General features: G+C 35.5%; 1 protein-coding gene across 8 annotated transcripts in view; it reads right to left on the bottom strand.

The window, feature by feature from the left end:
* Positions 1 to 19,365, bottom strand: part of SEMA5A (semaphorin 5A) — a 323,479-nt gene that overhangs the window by 48,638 nt on the left and 255,476 nt on the right. For all 8 annotated transcript variants that reach the window (XM_090137116.1, XM_031589199.2, XM_090137114.1 and 5 more), the window contains one exon: positions 18,935 to 19,082. In XM_090137116.1, the coding sequence (XP_089993242.1) occupies positions 18,935 to 19,082 (148 nt within the window). The remainder of the gene's footprint in view (positions 1 to 18,934; positions 19,083 to 19,365) is intronic.

Here is a 19,365-nt window from a genome sequence, read left to right as displayed (position 1 = left end):
CTATATTACGATATTCTAAAAATAACAATAAAATGAGCCAATAACAACAACAACAACAAAAAAAAGCAAACCCCACACTGTGTGTACTGTTGAAATTTCATGGTAAGGGATCTTAGTAAAAGTGTTCTTTCAGTACTATTATATAATATACAGTGTTTTCTATTTTCCTGTTTATAAATTTTTCATTTTCGTCCCTCAGCACATAGTATAACAGTTGTCTTGCTGTGAAAATATTTTCCTCTTGTAACTGCTTCTGAATTTTATTTTTTTTGAATGTCTTACATTGATATTATTGAATGGTCTTGAATTTTTGAGGATATGAATACTTCATAATCAACTGTGAGTAACTTTAAATCCCATTGCATAAAGCTATACTCAACTATGATGTTGCTCTAGTCTAACATTTACCAGCTTTCTGACTAGAGCTTAATTTTTTTTTCTGCAGAGCTTTTCATAATATTTAGACCAGGGACAGAAGTGCTTAACAAATGTGAAACATCAGATATTGATCACACTTGCTTGAAAAAAGACTTGAAGCAAAAAACTAAGTTCAAAGCACTTTTTAATGAGTATATTATTCTCCTTGTTATCCAATTTTGATATTATCATCAGGAATGCGAGTGCAGGAGGGCACTTCTAACAAGGTATTATTTTCACTGTTGGCCCAGAATTAACTCTATCCTTACACCATAGAACCTTTTCCCCCCTCATCTGCTTTACATATGCAATAACACTGCCAGAGCAATAAAATATGAGATTATAAAAACTAGGAAGATATACAGATTAAATTACAAGAAACTCAGGTGTAAGTAAGAAAGGCCCCAGGATGAGTCTTGTATTTGTGAAGCATTCATTGGTGCCCTTTCACAAAATTCCTTTATGTAGGCAATGGTATACATCATTGTAAAGTGGGAAAGTTCAGCAATCAATCTGGATGCTCTGGACCTTTTTGTGACCCCATTCCTAAAATGTAAGATGGAAACTAAGGAACTTTGCAACATCATAGGGTTTATATTTATTTTAAAAAATTCATCTGTTCACATGAAACAGTGCTTCAGCTTTCTGATGAAAATCTGGATCCTCTATGCCTGAAATAAACATACAGACATAAAAATGCTCACATATAAAGAGTTCCTATATCCTAGAAAGCCTTAAATGCTTTGATAAAGTAAATAAAGATACAAAATATTAAATACTTCTTAAAAGTATTAACTGATGTATTGATGCTTAAATTTTTACACACATGTAGTTTGCTTTCTTATCAGTAAATTAATGAAAAGCACTTGCTAATACTGGGTCTAAAAAGTAACACTTTTATGAATAAGCAGAAGAAACTTCCATTATCATTTTGTGAAGCACTGCTAACACTGGGCTTTTTTCTTCATTTTTTTAAGAATAGAATTCACTCTTTCTGAAGGTCACCACAGTGAAGTACTTTCCAAGTACAATGACAGATATATTACCATTATCTGAATGTTAGTTGTCATGGATAAATCAAAAGGAAAAATAAATTTTTTAAAAAAAGTTAAAACATTTGTACACATGATACCTCGCATAAAATACTATATGGTTAAGTTTTAAATTTGCATGGATCACATTGATAATGTTACTGACCTTAGAACAAGTATTGGAATGCTTGAGTTTGAAACTTCAGAGAAGAGAGCTACTCAAAAAGATCAGATTGTGTTTCTCAGTGTTTGAATACTTTAATAAAAGACTAAGACTGCTGTAGATCAGAGAATGCACCTGACCTCACTGTCAATGTAATTAGTGAAAATATTAAAGAGTATCAGTCCCAGCACTGATCTCCCTGTGAGACAGCATTCATTACTGATTTCCATCCAGACTTCAGCCACTGACCACTCCACCACTCTCTAGACTTGATCCTGCAGCCTAGTACAGATTAAACTACATGCATCAGACGCTGTCACTTGTTTCATCTGCTTCTTCCTTACCAGTACACACTCTCCAGGCTTATTTTTGATTTCCAAGTCACTACAAAATAGCAATTTTAAAATGCTTAAATCTATTTTTTTTCAAAAATAATTAAATCTTTGAATGGGCACTCCTTTCACTTAGACACAGTTTAAGGGGAAGAAAATGGAAATATCATAATTCAGAGAGCCATGAAAACACTATTTCAGTAAAACAAGGGTTAAAGTTTGTTATAATTAGAAAGATTGGCACAGATAGGATGGTGCTACAATTGGAAAGATTGGAGCAGATGAGATGGTATTACAAAAGGAAAGGTGCTCACCCAATCTCCAAATATCTAAGCTTGCAGGAAGGACTCCTTGAGCAAGGGATCTCCAACCAGAGATCCTTCCCCAGTGGCAGTCAGCCCTTAAATGGGGTCTAGGAGAGGTGCAGCCAGGCTCCACCCCTTCCAGTCACACAGCTGAATTGCCTTCACCTGTGCTCCCATTGCTGACCTGGTGCGTTCCCCAGGTGATCTATAAGTGGTTCAGGTCACAGTTCCCATACACAGTTTATGTTACTTAGTTGGTGATCTGAAAATAACATCATTGTTGTTGAATAAGTTTTTGAAATAAACCTTTACGTTTCCTGATGCTATTTTTTTTGTTTCTTTGTTTTAGTCTAATATGCATGTGCAACCTGGAATGTTGCTATTATGATTCAAAATCCTGTTATGCAAGGCTTTTCATTATAGTTGGGCTGCACAGGACTTTCAGTAACTGAGATGCAAGTTTTATTTGCAGTAATTCATAGCAGTCTTTTTTACTTTGCTACTTCTGATGAATTAAATGATCCCAAGCTCATGCAATGATGAACACTATTCAAAAATAACAGAAGAACAATACCATAAACTAAGCTACTAACTGATGCAGGTAAAGTCATTCTTTCATAAATCAGCTTTCTACTACAAAACAGCTTTCAAGAACACAAGATGAATGTGAATTCTCTAAGGAAGATCCTGACTCCAGCATGAGTTATAGGGATATTCTATTCAGTCAAGTTAAAGCTTAAAAATCCTTTTAAACATTCAACAATCAGTTTTGTGGCCTCTTCTTCAGTCTCCTTTACCTCAGGCAGCCATCCAGGCAAACCTGGATTAAGGTAATCCCCAGCATGTAGGTCTCTCCATATGGCTCTGCTCTCAGTTCTCCCTCAAAGCTCAGAATATGCTCAACTATCAGGTACTTCCTGAGAATATACACATTTAAGAAATACGTATTTTCAAATGTGCACTCAAAACCAAGAATATGTCACAGATTTATCTGCATATATATGGATATATGACTTGCCTGTCTAGCTTCAATAGTAACAGAAAGTTGGACTCCACCATTAGATTTGAATTGGAAAGTTTTAGAGGTGGTCTTTAAAGGCCACTCTGCTTTTATGAGGTTAAAAAAAAAAGTCTTCTGTCATAGTATAAACTCTTCACAGTTAAACTTTTAAGGGTTTTCTACCACAGCATAACTGTATCACTTCCTCATCTGCATTTCAACATTCACATCCAGAAAACCCTGAAAACTAAGCTTAACTACACTTGAAAATATACGGACATATGGTTTGTTAACTTTAATTAATGGAATCAAAAAAGCATGCATTCATTTATGAAAAAAAGGCCTTTCTTCATGAACTTGTATAATCTTTCCACCACTTTAAAAAAACCAACAAACAAACCACAGAGCACTTAAATTCTTTCCAAGGAAAATGTAGGGAAGGAATCAATTGGAACAGCTTTGTATTCAAAATCATCTGTGAAGCATCAAAGTTATGTTTGTTGGCATCTGTGCTCCAGCTGTGGGGTTTGGGGCTTTTTATTTTTTTAATCACGTTCCTTATTCCAATGAGTAAGTACTTGATTTTGTGCACTTACAGAGTTGGAAAGTGAATTCACTGGGGATTCTTCATACTACCACAGCCTCTAATGGCATTTAACTAAAAGAATATGGCAACTTGAAAGCTTCATGGGACATCTATTTAACTGGATCTTTGTAAGTGAAAATTCTACAGTATGAAGCTGGATTTGAAAAAAAAATATCTTGGTTATACTCATTAAACTGTGTAGAGAGAAGATGTCAGTCAACAAAAAAAAGCCCCTAACATCCAAATAATAAAAAAGTTATCTGATGATTATGTTAACTATTTCTTTGATTGCTAGGATTCAATTTATGAGCAAGTCCTTGTCTTTACTATAGAGTAGTCAGAAATACAAAGTCAGAGGCCAGATATCCCTTAAATCAAAGGAAAACTATGTTGCCTTTTGGATTAGGCCCTGTTTTAGAAGAGACAAACAAACACTAAAACACTTTGTGACTCCATATGGAGTATAATATCGTTCTGAAGAACGACAAAAACTAAATGGTTTATTTGCTTCATTGTTTTTAAAAAAATATGGGCTCTGAGTCCTCATGCTTGACCTCTTTTAGCCAGCATAAGTTTATCAGGCCAGAAGAGTGGTTGGAGCTTTTGGTTTTATGTTTTTTCAGTCTAATATAACTACTGCCCAGTTCGGAGGTTCCAAAATGTCTCCCCCACAGAAACACACTGCCTTTCACAATGCAGATTAGGTTCCTGCTTTAGGTATCCAAGGTTAAGAAATACAAATACTATGAAAGAAAAAAAAAACCAACACATTATTTTGGACAACTAGCTCTTCCCAGATGAACAAAAAAAGATTTTATCTTTGCTGCTTTCTGCTTGAGAAGAGATTCTACTCGAGAAACATATTAAGGGACTAGTTCCTGACTTTTTTCTGTAGTATAGAAGAACTAAGGAGATAGCTGTGAGTTCGGTACATCTACTGATGAGGGACCTGAACCAAGGGCATGAACTAGTGCTACAAGGGCATCACAGGCACTGCATTAAAGCAGAGAGCAAATGTTTGCTGCCTATGAAGAAATCTCAGGAAGCACAAAAAGAAACCAGCAGAGCTAAATAGCAGGGACACAAAGGTCTTTAAAAGTATGAAGTCACTCTTCAAAAAGCTTAATTTGTGTACAAATGAAAAATGAATACAAAGAATATTGAAATCTGCACATTGTATGTAAAAACACAATAGGAGAGGCCAGAAAAGATTTAAGGAGGAACTTGAAAAGTCACAAAAGCTAAAATTCAATGCTATTTGAAATACATTATGAACAGAAAATTTGCTAAAGAATCTATGGGCCTTATATGTTATAAAAGCATACAAGGGGCATTTAGAAAAGGCAAGATCACAACAAAGATTATTCATAATTTTTATATGTTGAAGATATTACAGAATCAACACACACACACACACACAAAAAAATAAATAAAAAATCACTGAAGAATATAATTAAGGAAACACTAGTAACTAAACTAGTGGCACAAAGTCTTTTGCTTAGAAGTCCCTTTTCAGCTGAGGCCAAGAAGGTGGTGAATGTGGCATCATTTTTGAAAGACTGTAGAAAAGGTCTGTAAAAGAACAAGCATGACAACTTAATTTGGCAAATTATGGGAAATTATAATAAACCATGAAATTAGTGGACATATAGACAAATATAGAATAGAATTGTTTGAGTTGGAAGGAACCCTTAAAGGTCATCTAGTCCAACTGCCCTACAATGAACAGAGACATCTATGGCTAAATCAGGGTGCTCAGAAACCCATCCACCCTGACCTTGAATGCCTCCAGGGGTGGGACATCCATCAGATCTCTGGGTAACCTGTTCCAGTGCCTCACCACCCATATTATAAAAAACTGATTCCTTATACCCAATCTATATCTCCCCTCTTTTACTTTGGAAACATTTGCCTTGTCCTGTCACCATACACCCTGCTAAACAGTATGTCCCCTTCTTTCTTACAGCCCCATTTAGACACTGGAAGGCTGCTATCAGGTCTCCCACAAGCCTTCTCTTCTCCAGTCCCATCTCTCTCAGCCTGTCCTTGTAGGGGAGGTATTCTATCCCTTGGATCATCTACTGGAGAACAAAATGATACACCCTGCTTTTTATAGAAGGAAGTCATGAACTTATCAATCTCCAGAGGAGTCAATTAATATGGACACAGAAGGTAAGATGATACAGTGCACTGAGATTTCCAGAAGAAATTTCACAATGCTTCTCAAAGCCTCTTAAGGAAACATAGCAGTCACAAGCTAAGAGAAACTTTATTATCTTTTCATGGATAATAAACTGCTTGAAAGATAGGAAGAGAGGGATACGTGGTCAGTTTTTCCCAGGGAAGGTATCTAGTGTGGTCTGTGCTGGGACCTGTGTGGTTAAACATATTCAACAGCACTGGAAACACTTTAGTACCTGAAATGCCATCTACTTTCAGGAAAACATTCCAGGGGCTCCCTCCAGGGCATATTGCAGGGGAAAGGGGAAAGTGCATAATTAATGAAGCGCATATGCTGTATCAGTTTGGTAGTGTAGGCAAAATGTAGCTCTAAAAAATAAACATGTCAAGAAATATCCCCCCAAACAGTGAATAGTGCCTACATTATCAAACGCAAAAGACTGACAATTCATCTTTATCTCTCTTTATCTGAGTGTTTTTTGCGAAGTCATTCTATGACTTTGGCAAAGACTTATTTTTTAAGTCTTGCACTTCTGTGATTTAAATTTTCCTTTCTTCTCCGCATTTTGCTCCATTTGTTTCTCACAACACAGGAAATTGTGCTTGTACCAACTATTCTTCCAATAGAACTTATAGTAACATAATTTTTTCTTTTCTTGACATCTTGGGACTATCATGGAAGACAGACATGATTTTATGTTATACTACTTCAGTTATATCAAATTTTATTAAAACTATGTGGTAAATAAAATGCCAGTCTTTCTGGAAAATGAAAGAGGTGCAAGATTTTTCCTACTAATGACTCTCAAAATTATGTTTATATGACCTACAGCCAGGTTTTTGATGGATTAATTCCTATAATCCATCACTTGGTTTTTTCCTTGCATTCTACATCTTGCATCATTTTCATACTCTACTGCAAATTGCTAATGCTACATTTCACTGTACATCCAATATTTCTCTTAGCTCTCCGCTGCAGAAGCAGATTATATGCACTACTATTAATTCTTTTGGTAAGTATTTTAAAGCCTTTTTAACAAAATATTCATTCTGTCAATCCATTTCACACAGAGGCTTCAATATGTGAACAGGGATTCTGGATCAGCTTTTCAAGAAGGAATAGAACACAAATTAACTGTTTTTAATAGAGAGCTTAGTGATTTTGTGAAGAGGGTTATGTGCTCCTACATGAATAAATATGCTATAGCTCTAGTTTTGTGAGCAATATGCTGAAAACTTTGGAAACTTCTGACTGAACATCTTTCATACTTCAATCAGAGTGAATACATTTCATTTCGTATTAAAGAAGAATTATTTGTTTTCTACACAGAGTAACAATAACCAGTTACACCCTCTGGACTTCAGCTAGCCTGTGTCATCCAAGGCTGTCAAGAGTAGATGTGGGTCTATTGGCCAACTGTGGTGTTTTTTTACATAGTTTGTATTGCCTGCTATGGGATCTGAATAAGATCAGTGATGGGAAATGAAAAATTTCCTATCAAGAAGTACATCCACACTATTATTACATAACCAGAACGGCATAAGAGCAGAGCCACACATCAAACCTCCCATGATGCACATTTGAGCATTATACAAAGTCCTCACACGCACTAACATACCTTTAATAAAGAATTTCAGAATCTGCCACTGCTTTCATAAAATGATCTTCATGTACAGAAAAAAAAAAAAACAACAACAAACAAAACTGTGCTATTTGTAAGTAAAAGAGCAATCACGCAGAAGAGTCTTGTGATGAGTGCGGCAAGGGGGGGTTGTACTATATGATCTTTAAAGGTCCCTGCCAAGCCAAACAATTTTATGGCTCTGTGTTGGCTATGTAGCAGTCTCGTGCTTAATCTGTCATCCAGAAAATCCAGCTTGCACAATGGCCAAAACAGCTGTACTGCCATGGGATCTAGGGAGAGATTTAAGTTTTCCTTGTCCCGTCAAATCACAAAGAAAATGAGTGGCTCAAGTTGACACAGCCTACTTTTGACACATTAGCTCTTGTGCAGCCTCCAAGCTGGCATGATGTGGAAGAAATACTCAGTCACCTACACAGCAGAATGGACTGCACAAACTATAGTCTGGGTTAAGGACGAGGATGAAGTCGTTTAGGATCTCTAGTACTGCAGAACTGATCACAATTTGGAGATTAACAGCCAAACCATAATTTGCAAGTTCTCTCATGCATCCTGGAGGGAAGCAACAGTGTCATAAACTGGTACTAACTGAACAGCTAGCCAATTTTCCATTTTAAATGTTAGTAAGTTGTTAACAGAGCCAACATATCAACTCTAAGGTTTCTTTTTCATTTTTCCTTATGTAGACTAAGTCAAAATCCAAAGAGATGAAAGTGAATCAGTTCTTGTTCTGAATCAGATAGTTGAAAAATAAAGTTATAGTCTGAAAAATAAAGTTTCAGTCTTTTCTCAAAAAAAAAAAAAAAAAAAAAAAAAAGGCAAACAAGAATTGCATTTTGGGGCTTCTGGACCACTACCAGTCGGCAGAGAAGTTCCACCAGTTTCAAAGGAAAGATAGATCAACTCCTTAATCTTTACAGAGTCATAAACACTCCTCTGTTCTCTCATGTTAGACATCACTGTGAGTAACAAAGTTAAAGATTCTTGTACCATAAACTGAAAGAGCTGTTCTCATGTCTTCAAATTCATTCATTCACCTTTCAAATGTTTCAAATGATGTAATAAGTACTGTCTTCTGAAAAAAAAAATCTGCCCCTGAATCTGCAGGATTAATCATTTTACTTTCTGCTGTACTACTCAGGCATAAAAATATATGCTATGTGATGCTGCTTGCAGTACCATTATGGGTACTGCTTGTGAGATTGTGAAACTATATCCTGTCCATTAAGCTGTACAGACAAATCACTATATATACTCGCAGAAGAGCTCACTGTCAATACAAACTTAGATTTTCAGACATGAAGGATACAATCTCATCTACTGGGGTATCTGGGCCTAAATATAGTTTCAGTATGCTACAAGTAGATTCAGAGTCACAATGTTCTGAAGATACAGAAGTTATGAATAGGCACAATGAACATTTTTGCTTTTTTCTAAGGTTAGTGAGTACGTTTGTTCAGGATGAATATCAGAGGCTTTGAATAACTTAATACCTTGCATGTGCTTTATACAGTTTTAGCACATAAACCTTCTAAGCCAACAACTGAACATGAAAGGGACAAGGGAATAAACCAAGGAAAACAAATACAGGTACTTTTATTAACTCAATCAGCAAATATTCCCAGTATCATATAATATGATGCCTCAATCTGATATGATCTCGATCAGAATAGAGCTGTCTGGCACAATTCTCACTGAAAAGCAAATTCTACCACATCCTAATAATTAAAAATTTTAAAAATTAAAAATTAAAAATGATTATAACGCTCTGAGAGTAAGTGAAAACAAAAGCTGGCATAGAAATGTCATGAATTTGGATAGAGATCCAATTAATTACAATCTGATGGATAAGGACCACTGTCAATTATCTCAGCTAACAAATCAATCTTAGACCTTCAACAGTTGTTGCAGCGGTGTAACTACAATGGCAACAGCACATCTTAATCATGCAGGCTTCACCCATCCTTTAATTTACTAAGGTCAAACTGAAGGACTCTGAAATAAAACACTGTATTGCATTAACAATCACTAGGTCAATATGTGAATGCACTTTTTTTTAAGTTAAGTGTATTAACTAAGTTCACATCGTAGCATTTTAACTACAGGAGGCTAAGGCTAAAAGAAGCAAAATAAATTAGAGGAACTTTTTTTTTCTATACACTGTCTCAATACTCCCTTAAAAAAGAACATTGGAAATGCCATTCTTGATCAGACATGTTGTTTCTACTGTCAAAGGACAGCACAGAAGTGGAATGCTCAAAGCAAAGATCAGTTGGACTCTTCATAAGCAGAAAAAGATTTAAAATTTCAAAATGTGCTTTAATTTTTTATTTTTTTTTAATCTACTGTAAATCTAGTTCATCCCAATATTACACCCATTGTTGTTTAGGGTTTTTCGATTCTTAAGATTTAAGCCTCAAAAATTTCTTGCAACAAGTTGCATCATGTAACAATACCCTAAATGGAAATTAATACCCCTAACTGGCTTCATATTTCCCTAAAATTCATCATATTACAGCATTGAAATCCCAGTATTTGCTCTCCAGACTTGCCATTACTTTACATATTAGTACTTCATACATCAGAACCCTGTACATTCTAATTTATCAGAATACCAGCCTTTGGCTTTCTCTGGGATATTTTCTAGGGCCAAGATCACTTCTACAACTTTTCCTTAAGAAAAGTAACTTGGCTACAGAACAGATTTATATAACAGCTCTATTGAACCTCCAATACCATTTTTATATGGATGTGTCATGCACTCTTTTCCCCCTGTTTTGATTGCAATTGCACAATGACCTAAGGTTGTTGCTGAGCTACCTGGAGTAAAACAAAGGTTTCTGCATGCTTATGAAGACATAGCTTTGTAATAGAAGAGACTCCTAAAATCTGTAGATGAAATCATAACATGATCCAATCACTTCAGTCTTCAATCCAAAGGAGTCAGCTACATTCAGCTTCAAAATAAGCTTCACTTTGAAGACAAGTTAACAGCAGCGATGGAGAAAACAGCATGACTTGCAATCTGATTTCAATTAGCTTCAGTCTGGACAATTACAGTCTTCCATTCCAGGATTAGTTTATGGAAATCTCTAGACTACCTTTTTTTGTCTACTGGAAATACCTCACTAAAGCTTCCTAAATGCTGGAATCAAATCTGTATTTTTCATAGCCACATATTTTTTCTGGCTTTTAGTATTATAAACATCTCATGCACCAGGGTTATTCTTCTGGCTTGTTCTTTACTATATTTCAAGGTGAGAACAGAAGTTTTGTTTAAACTGCATGAATCCAGAATTATTATACAGCTCATTTCTCTATCCTTACTTCAGCACTCAGAGATATCTAATGACTTCAGTGTAACATGCAAATCCACCTTTGTGCTGATGACGCCTTTCAATTTCAGGACACTGGCAAATGTAATCCAAATTTATCTGCCAATATTACTAAGAAAACAAATCATTAAAATCTGTCCCAAGTTTGTTCCTTTAGGAGATACACAGTAATCTCTAATTAATCTGAAATTTCTTCTGCCATGACAACCCATTCCCATCCCTTCCTTTTAGCTTCTACACCTTCTTGTTAGCAGTATATCACTTCAATGATCACCCTTCTTTGTAACACAACAAATCTAAAACCATATATATTGTAGCTGATGCATATTGATTGTAAGAAAAAACAAAAACCAAACAACAAAACAGTTATCCTCTTGGAGAATAATGTTAGGAAAATATGCAGTGCTCTACTTTAGTAATATTGTAAGGAATTGATCTCTGCTTTTCATTCTATGTCTTAATTCTTTTATACTCTGAAGTTATTTGGCAATTTGAAAACCACAAGTGAAACAGCCTCTCTCCACCTGCAACACCATTTTCTTCTTCCTGAATGTAGATAAATTTTTTTCTATGGGGCTTGTTATCTTTTTCTTTCATAAGCAAGCAAAGAAATAGTATTAAAACAAACAAACAAACAAATAAACATATTAAATACAGCTCTAGTCTTTCAAGTACTCCAGGATGGGGATTATTTTGTTCTTCCTTCTTCACTGCAAATAACGCATAGAAATCTATATTGCATTCAGTTTACTACATATAAATTGCTGCATTTCCATAGCACAGTATTTATTATGACTGATGGTAATATTTTGAATTTTATCCAGGTGCTTATAGTGGTCAAGAAGGGTTATTCTATATAACCACACTGTCTGCATAGTTCTTATTACATCCTTACTGTCTTTGTGGCACTTGATACTGATTGCAACTGAAGAAAGAACCCTTAGTGGAGTTAAGGCAGTACTCTGACACGGTACAGAAAATACCAGATGTGTTAATAGATTGCTATCTGGTGTGTTCTGCTCTTGTGACTGCTAGACGGAGAATAGGAAGAAACTTTCTCCTTGCAGATATTGGTAGAAACACAGTCGCACCTGTTGTTCTTTTTTTGGTCTTCAATTTCCCCAAAATTCATTTCAGTTGCCACATATCTTCCCCTTTGCCTGAAACTGTTGAAATCTATTTATTTATTCATTCATTCATTCATTCATTCATTCATTCATTCATTCATTCATTCATTCATTTATTTATTTAACAGTCCTCTCTGCTATGTCAGATTTCATTTCATGGAAGTACTTTCTACGTATCAAAGAAAACTGCAGTTATGGAACTAGTAAGTAGTTCCGTAAGCATTGGAACTAATGACACTCGATTTCCTGCAAGTTTACCTTTCAAGACTTGGAAACTTTTCCTTCAGAGCCTCATTTCCTTTGGAGTGCTGTGCAGAGATTGAAGGAGTTTTGAAACACTTTTTCCTTGTGTGGTTATCAGACACAGTAATGATCACAATTCAAACAGAGCCTCTAATAGCCAGGTGCAATGTGTTACATCTAAGTTACAATAACAAAAACTATACCTTCAGCATGGGAGCTGCTGAAAAAAAGATAGCAATAATTATTACAGGACACAGGCTTTTAGGAAACAGCATGGGAAATTCTGGATGTACTAAATAAGGTCTCCTTTCACTGATCAATAAGAGTCTCCATGTGGATGAAAGCACCTGGCTATTACCTGACCTTGAGGAATGCACAGACCATTCCCTACATCCAAAGCCTTGAGAAGGCTTATGCTCAGTTACATTATGATTTGTTTCCTATGGTAGTTTAAATGAGACTTGGCCTTCTGAATCCAACACACATCACGGACACTCATTGGTTCAAGGGCAAAGCTCTTGTATGCGAGCACACTCATAAAAGACAACAGATCTAACTAGGTTTGAAAAAGAAGTTTGAAACTTATTGAATTGTTCCATAAAAGAAAATATCACATGAGAGTAAGAAGACTCTGAAAGATTTTGTTATAGATGCAGGACAGAACTGCAATCACTGCCAATCGTCATAGGTTGTATCAAACTGGATCCATTGAGTTCATACTGAATTAAGCGGAGTTTTGACAATTTTTCAGAGATGAAGATTTATTTTTCAGCTTTAAATAACTTCTAAAGCTACATGCGTCTCAAAAAAGAGATGCTTTATGCTGCTTTATTTTAAGCAAGAAAGTAAGCAATGTGCATTTTAGCCTCATCAAAGTTAAATAAACAGCTAAATGACTGTTGGAAAGGTAGTTAAAGACCATTTTGAATGCCTCACATTTGGATATATGTACATTGCTCTGAAACTAATGATTCCTATTTATTTCTGTGGAAACTACGAGATAAAAAGAATGGCACAATTTGATAGAGCAAATTCTCAGCTACAAAACAACTGTTTTTCAACAGTCACCACAATTAGTATGCATTTTTGCCAGCCATAAACAAGAGCCTGCATGCTGCACTCACAAAAATCTGCACCGGTGGAGGTGACTGGCAGCTCTGCCACCACTGCTGAAGTGCACCATCCACCACTTCACCATGCTCACATTGGTCTCCAGAAATGTTCATCAAGCATCGGTGAATGTCAATGGGTGGACTTTTTTCCATATGGAAGAATTCAGTGACACATCTTGATGCAAAATGCCATTTTGTCAGACTGGTGCCATCTGTTACACGGCAACAGAATATAATGGAATATTGTCAGGAATATTCAACTTCTACTGCCATAACACCAACATCTACTTCTTACTTCCTGGGTCAACATCATAAAATAGGAGGCATTACTATCAGAGCAGCTCTTGTGCATACATATCTTTTCATCAGTTTCTGTTTACCTTGAATATGCATGGTTGATAGTTCTCTTAACTGACATAGTTGGGCTTCACAACTATCACTACTCTATGTGTCTGTGTTTTCTGAACATATTTCTTGTGATTTTGGTGCTTTGCTTTTCCCCCTTATAATTACTTAACACTGCTTGTAATTGCAACCGTACTTACATCATCAGAAGAAAGTAAGTTGTTCTTTGCTAATCATTTAAGACATATAAGAAGCAGCTAATGCTCATTGAAGTTTGAAAAGAAATGAACACAAAATTGTAAAATGCCGTAGAAAAAGAACAATTTTTGTGCTTCACACTTGTGAGAATGTATTTTTCTGGTTTTGCAATAGATTATGAATTATTTGTCTTAAGTCTGAGAGGTCAAAGAAAAACTTAAAAAAAAAAAAAAACAAATATTAAAAAGCATAATAAAAATCTTTTCTGTTTTTGCAAGACTGGGTATTTGGAATTATTCTGGGATATAGAAATTATTTTAAAGGCAGTTTAGTGCCCTTTCTGGTGGACAAAGTACTTCTGAAAACCTTCCATCTTCAAATGCTCTTTAAAAACTTAATGAAAGAAAACATTTCTGACATTTGCTTTTCCAATACGTCTTTCTTCTTCTTGTGCCATAACTGAAACTTTGGAACACAGAGAATTTTTCTTTCCCAAGTTTTGTTTTAAGCACGTCTGGAACATTAAAATAATAATAAAAAAGATATGAATGCAACACTAGCAACTATGTCTAAGAAATAAACAAAATTCTGTCATTTCTTGAATTCATAGAAACATCTAACATGCTTTGTTTTACTGTATGGAAAGCATATACTCTTTACCAGACTTCTACTACAACAATAAAATTAATGCATACATTAGCATAACTGAAATGACAAGTACACATAAAGTATGTCACCCAAGTTGATCCTCAGATTAGATTTCTTATTCTAATAATTCTCAAAGCAAGTTATTTTTAATACTGACCTGGGGCAAATTCAAGTGAGATTATGCTTCTCAGGGGAAAAGAAGCTCTTTCTGAAACAAATGTACAATTTACGCAAGTATGCTGTAAAATCTAAAGAGATTTGTCCTCTGAGTCACATTAATTCAGTCCACAGAATTCCATGGTGCTTTCTCTAGCACATGTATCACCTGAATACATTAGAGTAATACTTGTTTTGCTATCTACTTTATTTTCCTATTATATTCTGGCTGCTCTTAAATTTGGCTGTGACAGCCTTTTCTCTTATTAGACAATTTCCAGCATTTTGTATTGACTTTGATTAATATAAAAATCTTGATGCGATCTTTGCGGCTCCAGATCTTTTCGACCTTTAGGATTCTCAGTGGTCTTGTTCTCTGATACTATAAAAATGTATGGTCTATATTCAGTGTAAATGCTTTTGATCGTGAGTCTCTGGTCAGCTATTTTCATGTACTAAGTAAACCTCAGTGAGAGATGCATCTTGAATATATCATCATGCTTTTCTATCTTTGGATTATTTGTACGCATCAAAAGGTTCATGACTATTTTGTAGGACGCTAACTTTGCAATAGCTGCAAGGAACTTTATCAAGTTCTAATAAAAGATATCCAATTGTCTTGGTTCATTTCTGCTGTAAGAGATAAAGCCCAGGAACCAGCTGATGAGAAACATGCATAAAGCAAAACACAAGCAGTAGCCACCTGCTGTGCTATTACAGGCTAACAGTAATACAACAAAGCTGCAAGGGAGGAAAATGCTGAGTAAAAATTATGTAGTAGAAATCTGTGGACACAGACAGTAGCCATGGATATGATAAAAGCAACAAAATGAGAACAGCTAAATAGATTAGGGCTGGCTGTATTGCAGATGCACAGACTGGTCTCACATTGGAAAACAGAAGATGTACGTACTCCTGCAATATAAAATCTGGTCTCCTAATACTGCTGGCAAACAAGCTGTAGGCTTTCTTTCTTAAGGAAACAGTATTTTCTTTTGACTCCTGCCCTGCCATTGAAAAACTATTCTAAAAACAAAGACTTATCATAGTTGAGTCCCAAGACAGCATTTAGTTCTCCCTACACCTCTGATGCATCGCAAATTTCATTTCAAGGTGAAATGAAATCTTATGTTGTTATTATCATCTTAAATGATATGCTCTCATCTGTCTACATGCTTCTTTCCTGCTTTTTATGAATATGAGTCTTGACTATACAGACAGCAGGCTCTGAGCAATACAGCTGCAGAAGATATATCACAACCCGTGCTATTTGAGAATTCATCCTTAATAAAAGCAAATAAGAAATCTGGAGTGCTTTCTTTTATATTAAAACTCACCTCATCACTGAAAAGAAGAGAACTGGGTATTTTAAATCCTTGGTTCTATTTTCAGATATGCCTTTAATTCACATGGTGAAATCCTGGCTCATAGCATCTTTTATCATAGAATTGTATCATAGAATCATAGAATAGCCTGGGTTGAAAAGGACCTCAAGTATCATCTAGTTTCAACCCCTCTGCTATAGGCAGGGTTGCCAACCAGCAGACCAGGCTACCCAGAGCCACATCCAGCCTGGCCTTGAATGCCTCCAGGGATGGGGCATCCACAACCTCCTTGGGCAACCTGTTGTAGTGCTTCACCACTTTTTTTTACTCCAGATCTCACAGATATCCAGTAAGCAGTGTATGAAACTGCTACCACTTTCACTGTCTTTCTGAGGTTATTTAGGGTTCCAAGTTCTCTAAGATACTGAAAAAAAAAGGGTTTTAAAAACAAATGAAACTCAGAAAATATCTTTCACCACACAAGTTTGTAGCCTTATTACATCTATTAAAGATGTGAAATTGGTAATAAGAGGGTAAGAGAATTTCTTCTTTATTAACTATGGTAGAAACCCATAATTTTATTTCTTTCAGAGGACACATACAATTACCAAAACAAAATGGTCGAAGAAACTAATGAATAAATAGGTTTTAATTTTAGTGCTCTTATTAGAATTTTATTAAAAGGAATATTTGATTAACCCAACAATTACAAAAAGTAATAAAAATATTTCAGATTGCTTTTTCCTACATTAATGAAAAAAATCAACCTCTTAGGAATAATGAAGAAATAATGAAGTAGTTCTAAAGATTCACCTATCCACAAAGTCCTACAATGGCTACAAAACCTTTGACTCAAGACAGGTTTACTTCCAGGTTCAAATTCACTGAGACTTAAACAAAAGACAGATTTGACAAGTAGAATTCCTTGTCTCACAAAAACACCAGGACCTATAAAGGGCTTCTACTTTAGGTTGGTTTCCATTGGTACCTAAGTCATACGGACTACTTTTCTGAACAACTGAACACCACATATGCACTGGTAACTGTTTTGTTACACCAAACATGCAAACTATTAATCCTAGTAACAATGATCTCAAATCAGTCATAATTACAAAATTTTCTATTTTCCTTGTGCAACTTCCGAAGAAAATCAGTAACATATTTTTCATAACAGTCCATGAGAAAATTGCATGCAGAATTAAATAATTATTTCTTGCGTGCGGACTAAGATGGGATAAACAGGGATGACTGAGACAGAAAATTTTCAAACTGTGTTCTTTTCTTTGTTATCCATTAAGGTTTAGCAACAGATCTAATCCATATGTTTGATTTTTTTATGTAACATCAGGAGGAGACAAATATTTTTTGAAAAATTTGTAAAAGTTATTAGGTTAATTCTTATAGTTCAGCTAAAACACATGAGCAAACCTGCTGAATGTTTTCAATCTACTGAAAATTCAATTTTTACACCAGGATGAATATTAAAGAGAGAACTAACTCTGGGAAAATACACAAAAAAATATTTAAATTAAGATACTGAATTACTGCCAGACTAACAAGTAGTCCATGACAAACCTCAGAATTAACTGACACTTTGAAATTAAAGCATGTAAAAATTGGTTTAATATATGGGGAAAAAAAAAAAAAAAAAAAAAAAAAAAAAAAAAAAATCTTTCTTTTGCGTATTTAGATTAGATTTCCGGAACAAAGTTCAGTACGTATTTCTCAGCGTGTAACATTAGGTCTGGCTACTAAACACTACATAGCTAAAACAGAACTGCCAGCTTCCGTCTGAGTTGTGCCTGTTTTCAGTCACGGGGGAGATTAACAATACCTTCTGTCATTCAGCAGCAGAATCTATCTTCTTCAGTTTCAATGAAGTTCACTTCAAATTTTCACCCAAGTTATGCTTTCTATATAATATTCTCTTCAGTAACAATCCATTACTGGAATTCAATGTAGATACAACATGGAATAGAACCACAAGGTTCACCTTCTGATATTCACCTACACATGCTAAGATTTTCCTTCTAATAGTCCAGCAACAAAATCCTTTCCTTTAGCTTTGACAGTATTATCCATTCAGCCACATCAGGGTTATTTTCCAGCTGTACTGCAGTGAATATGTCACCCTGCTCGCTGTGTATCGCAGCTGGTTTCCCTTACCCATGCTCTGCTACATACCACCTCATCATCTTCAAGAAACCAATGTTCCATTTCCATGTGCTCATTTCATGAAATGTAATACCTATGCTTGTTCAGATACAAGAAGAAAACCCTATACACTTTTCCATATGTTTGTCTTCATAAATGAGTCAACCACAATGTATTTGTATTAATTTGTAATTGTCCTACAGTAGCCTTGAAACTTGGTACTTGTTAGGCTATTATCATGCTAAGATCACTGTCACTACTCAAGTTTACTTCAGCATTTGCTGGAGGTTTCATGTAATTTGTATTCACTTCCTGTCTTATTACTTCTTTAGATTTTAAACTTATCCCTTCTGTACTGCACAGGACCTGTGACACCAGAGTCTTGGGTTCATAGCAAGAGTTTCTATATACTCTGGCAATAAAAATAAAAAATGCTATAAACCTGCCAAGGACACAGCCCTTATCCACACCAATCTTGCCTCAGGAAGCCCATATTCTAGATGATATTGTATAAAAACTGAATGATATATATTTCTCTGATAAATTTCAAAACATTTGAGCAACACAGAGACAAATACATTCTAGTGACTCATGTTAGAGCTACAGTGTATGGGCAAGCTGACAATTACTTACCACGCTGCAGCCAGGACAGTCAGGACCATTTTCACACGTCCTACGCCGAGCCTGAATCCCTCCTCCGCATTGAGCTGTGCAGCGTTCCCATGGACCCCAGCCTGTCCAAAACACATGAGGGGGGCACAACAAATGCTCATTGCAGTACCTGTGAGAAGAGGCAAACAAAGAGGCAAAGAATCCCTTTAGTATCAAGACGACACCTTCCCCAAGTTGCTCATTTGATTATTCAGATGGATGTTTTCACTAGGAAATATTTTATATAATGGGTCCCACTGTATTCATGAAACATTGAGCTAACAATTGTCACACTGCACAGAGTTTTAACATTTGTTGAAGCGTTTGTTTACTTTATTCAGTGCCTTTATGCAATCTGTGTGAAACAAGTGTGCCACTGCACTGTGAGCACATAAGGAATATTGGCAACTATT

The sequence above is a fragment of the Phasianus colchicus genome, chromosome 3 (assembly GCF_987193195.1).
Source record: "Phasianus colchicus chromosome 3, bPhaCol1.hap1.1, whole genome shotgun sequence".
NCBI lineage: Eukaryota > Metazoa > Chordata > Aves > Galliformes > Phasianidae > Phasianus > Phasianus colchicus.
The sequence above is the reverse complement of the archived record's forward strand: the minus strand, read 5'-3'. Positions and strand labels throughout refer to the sequence as shown.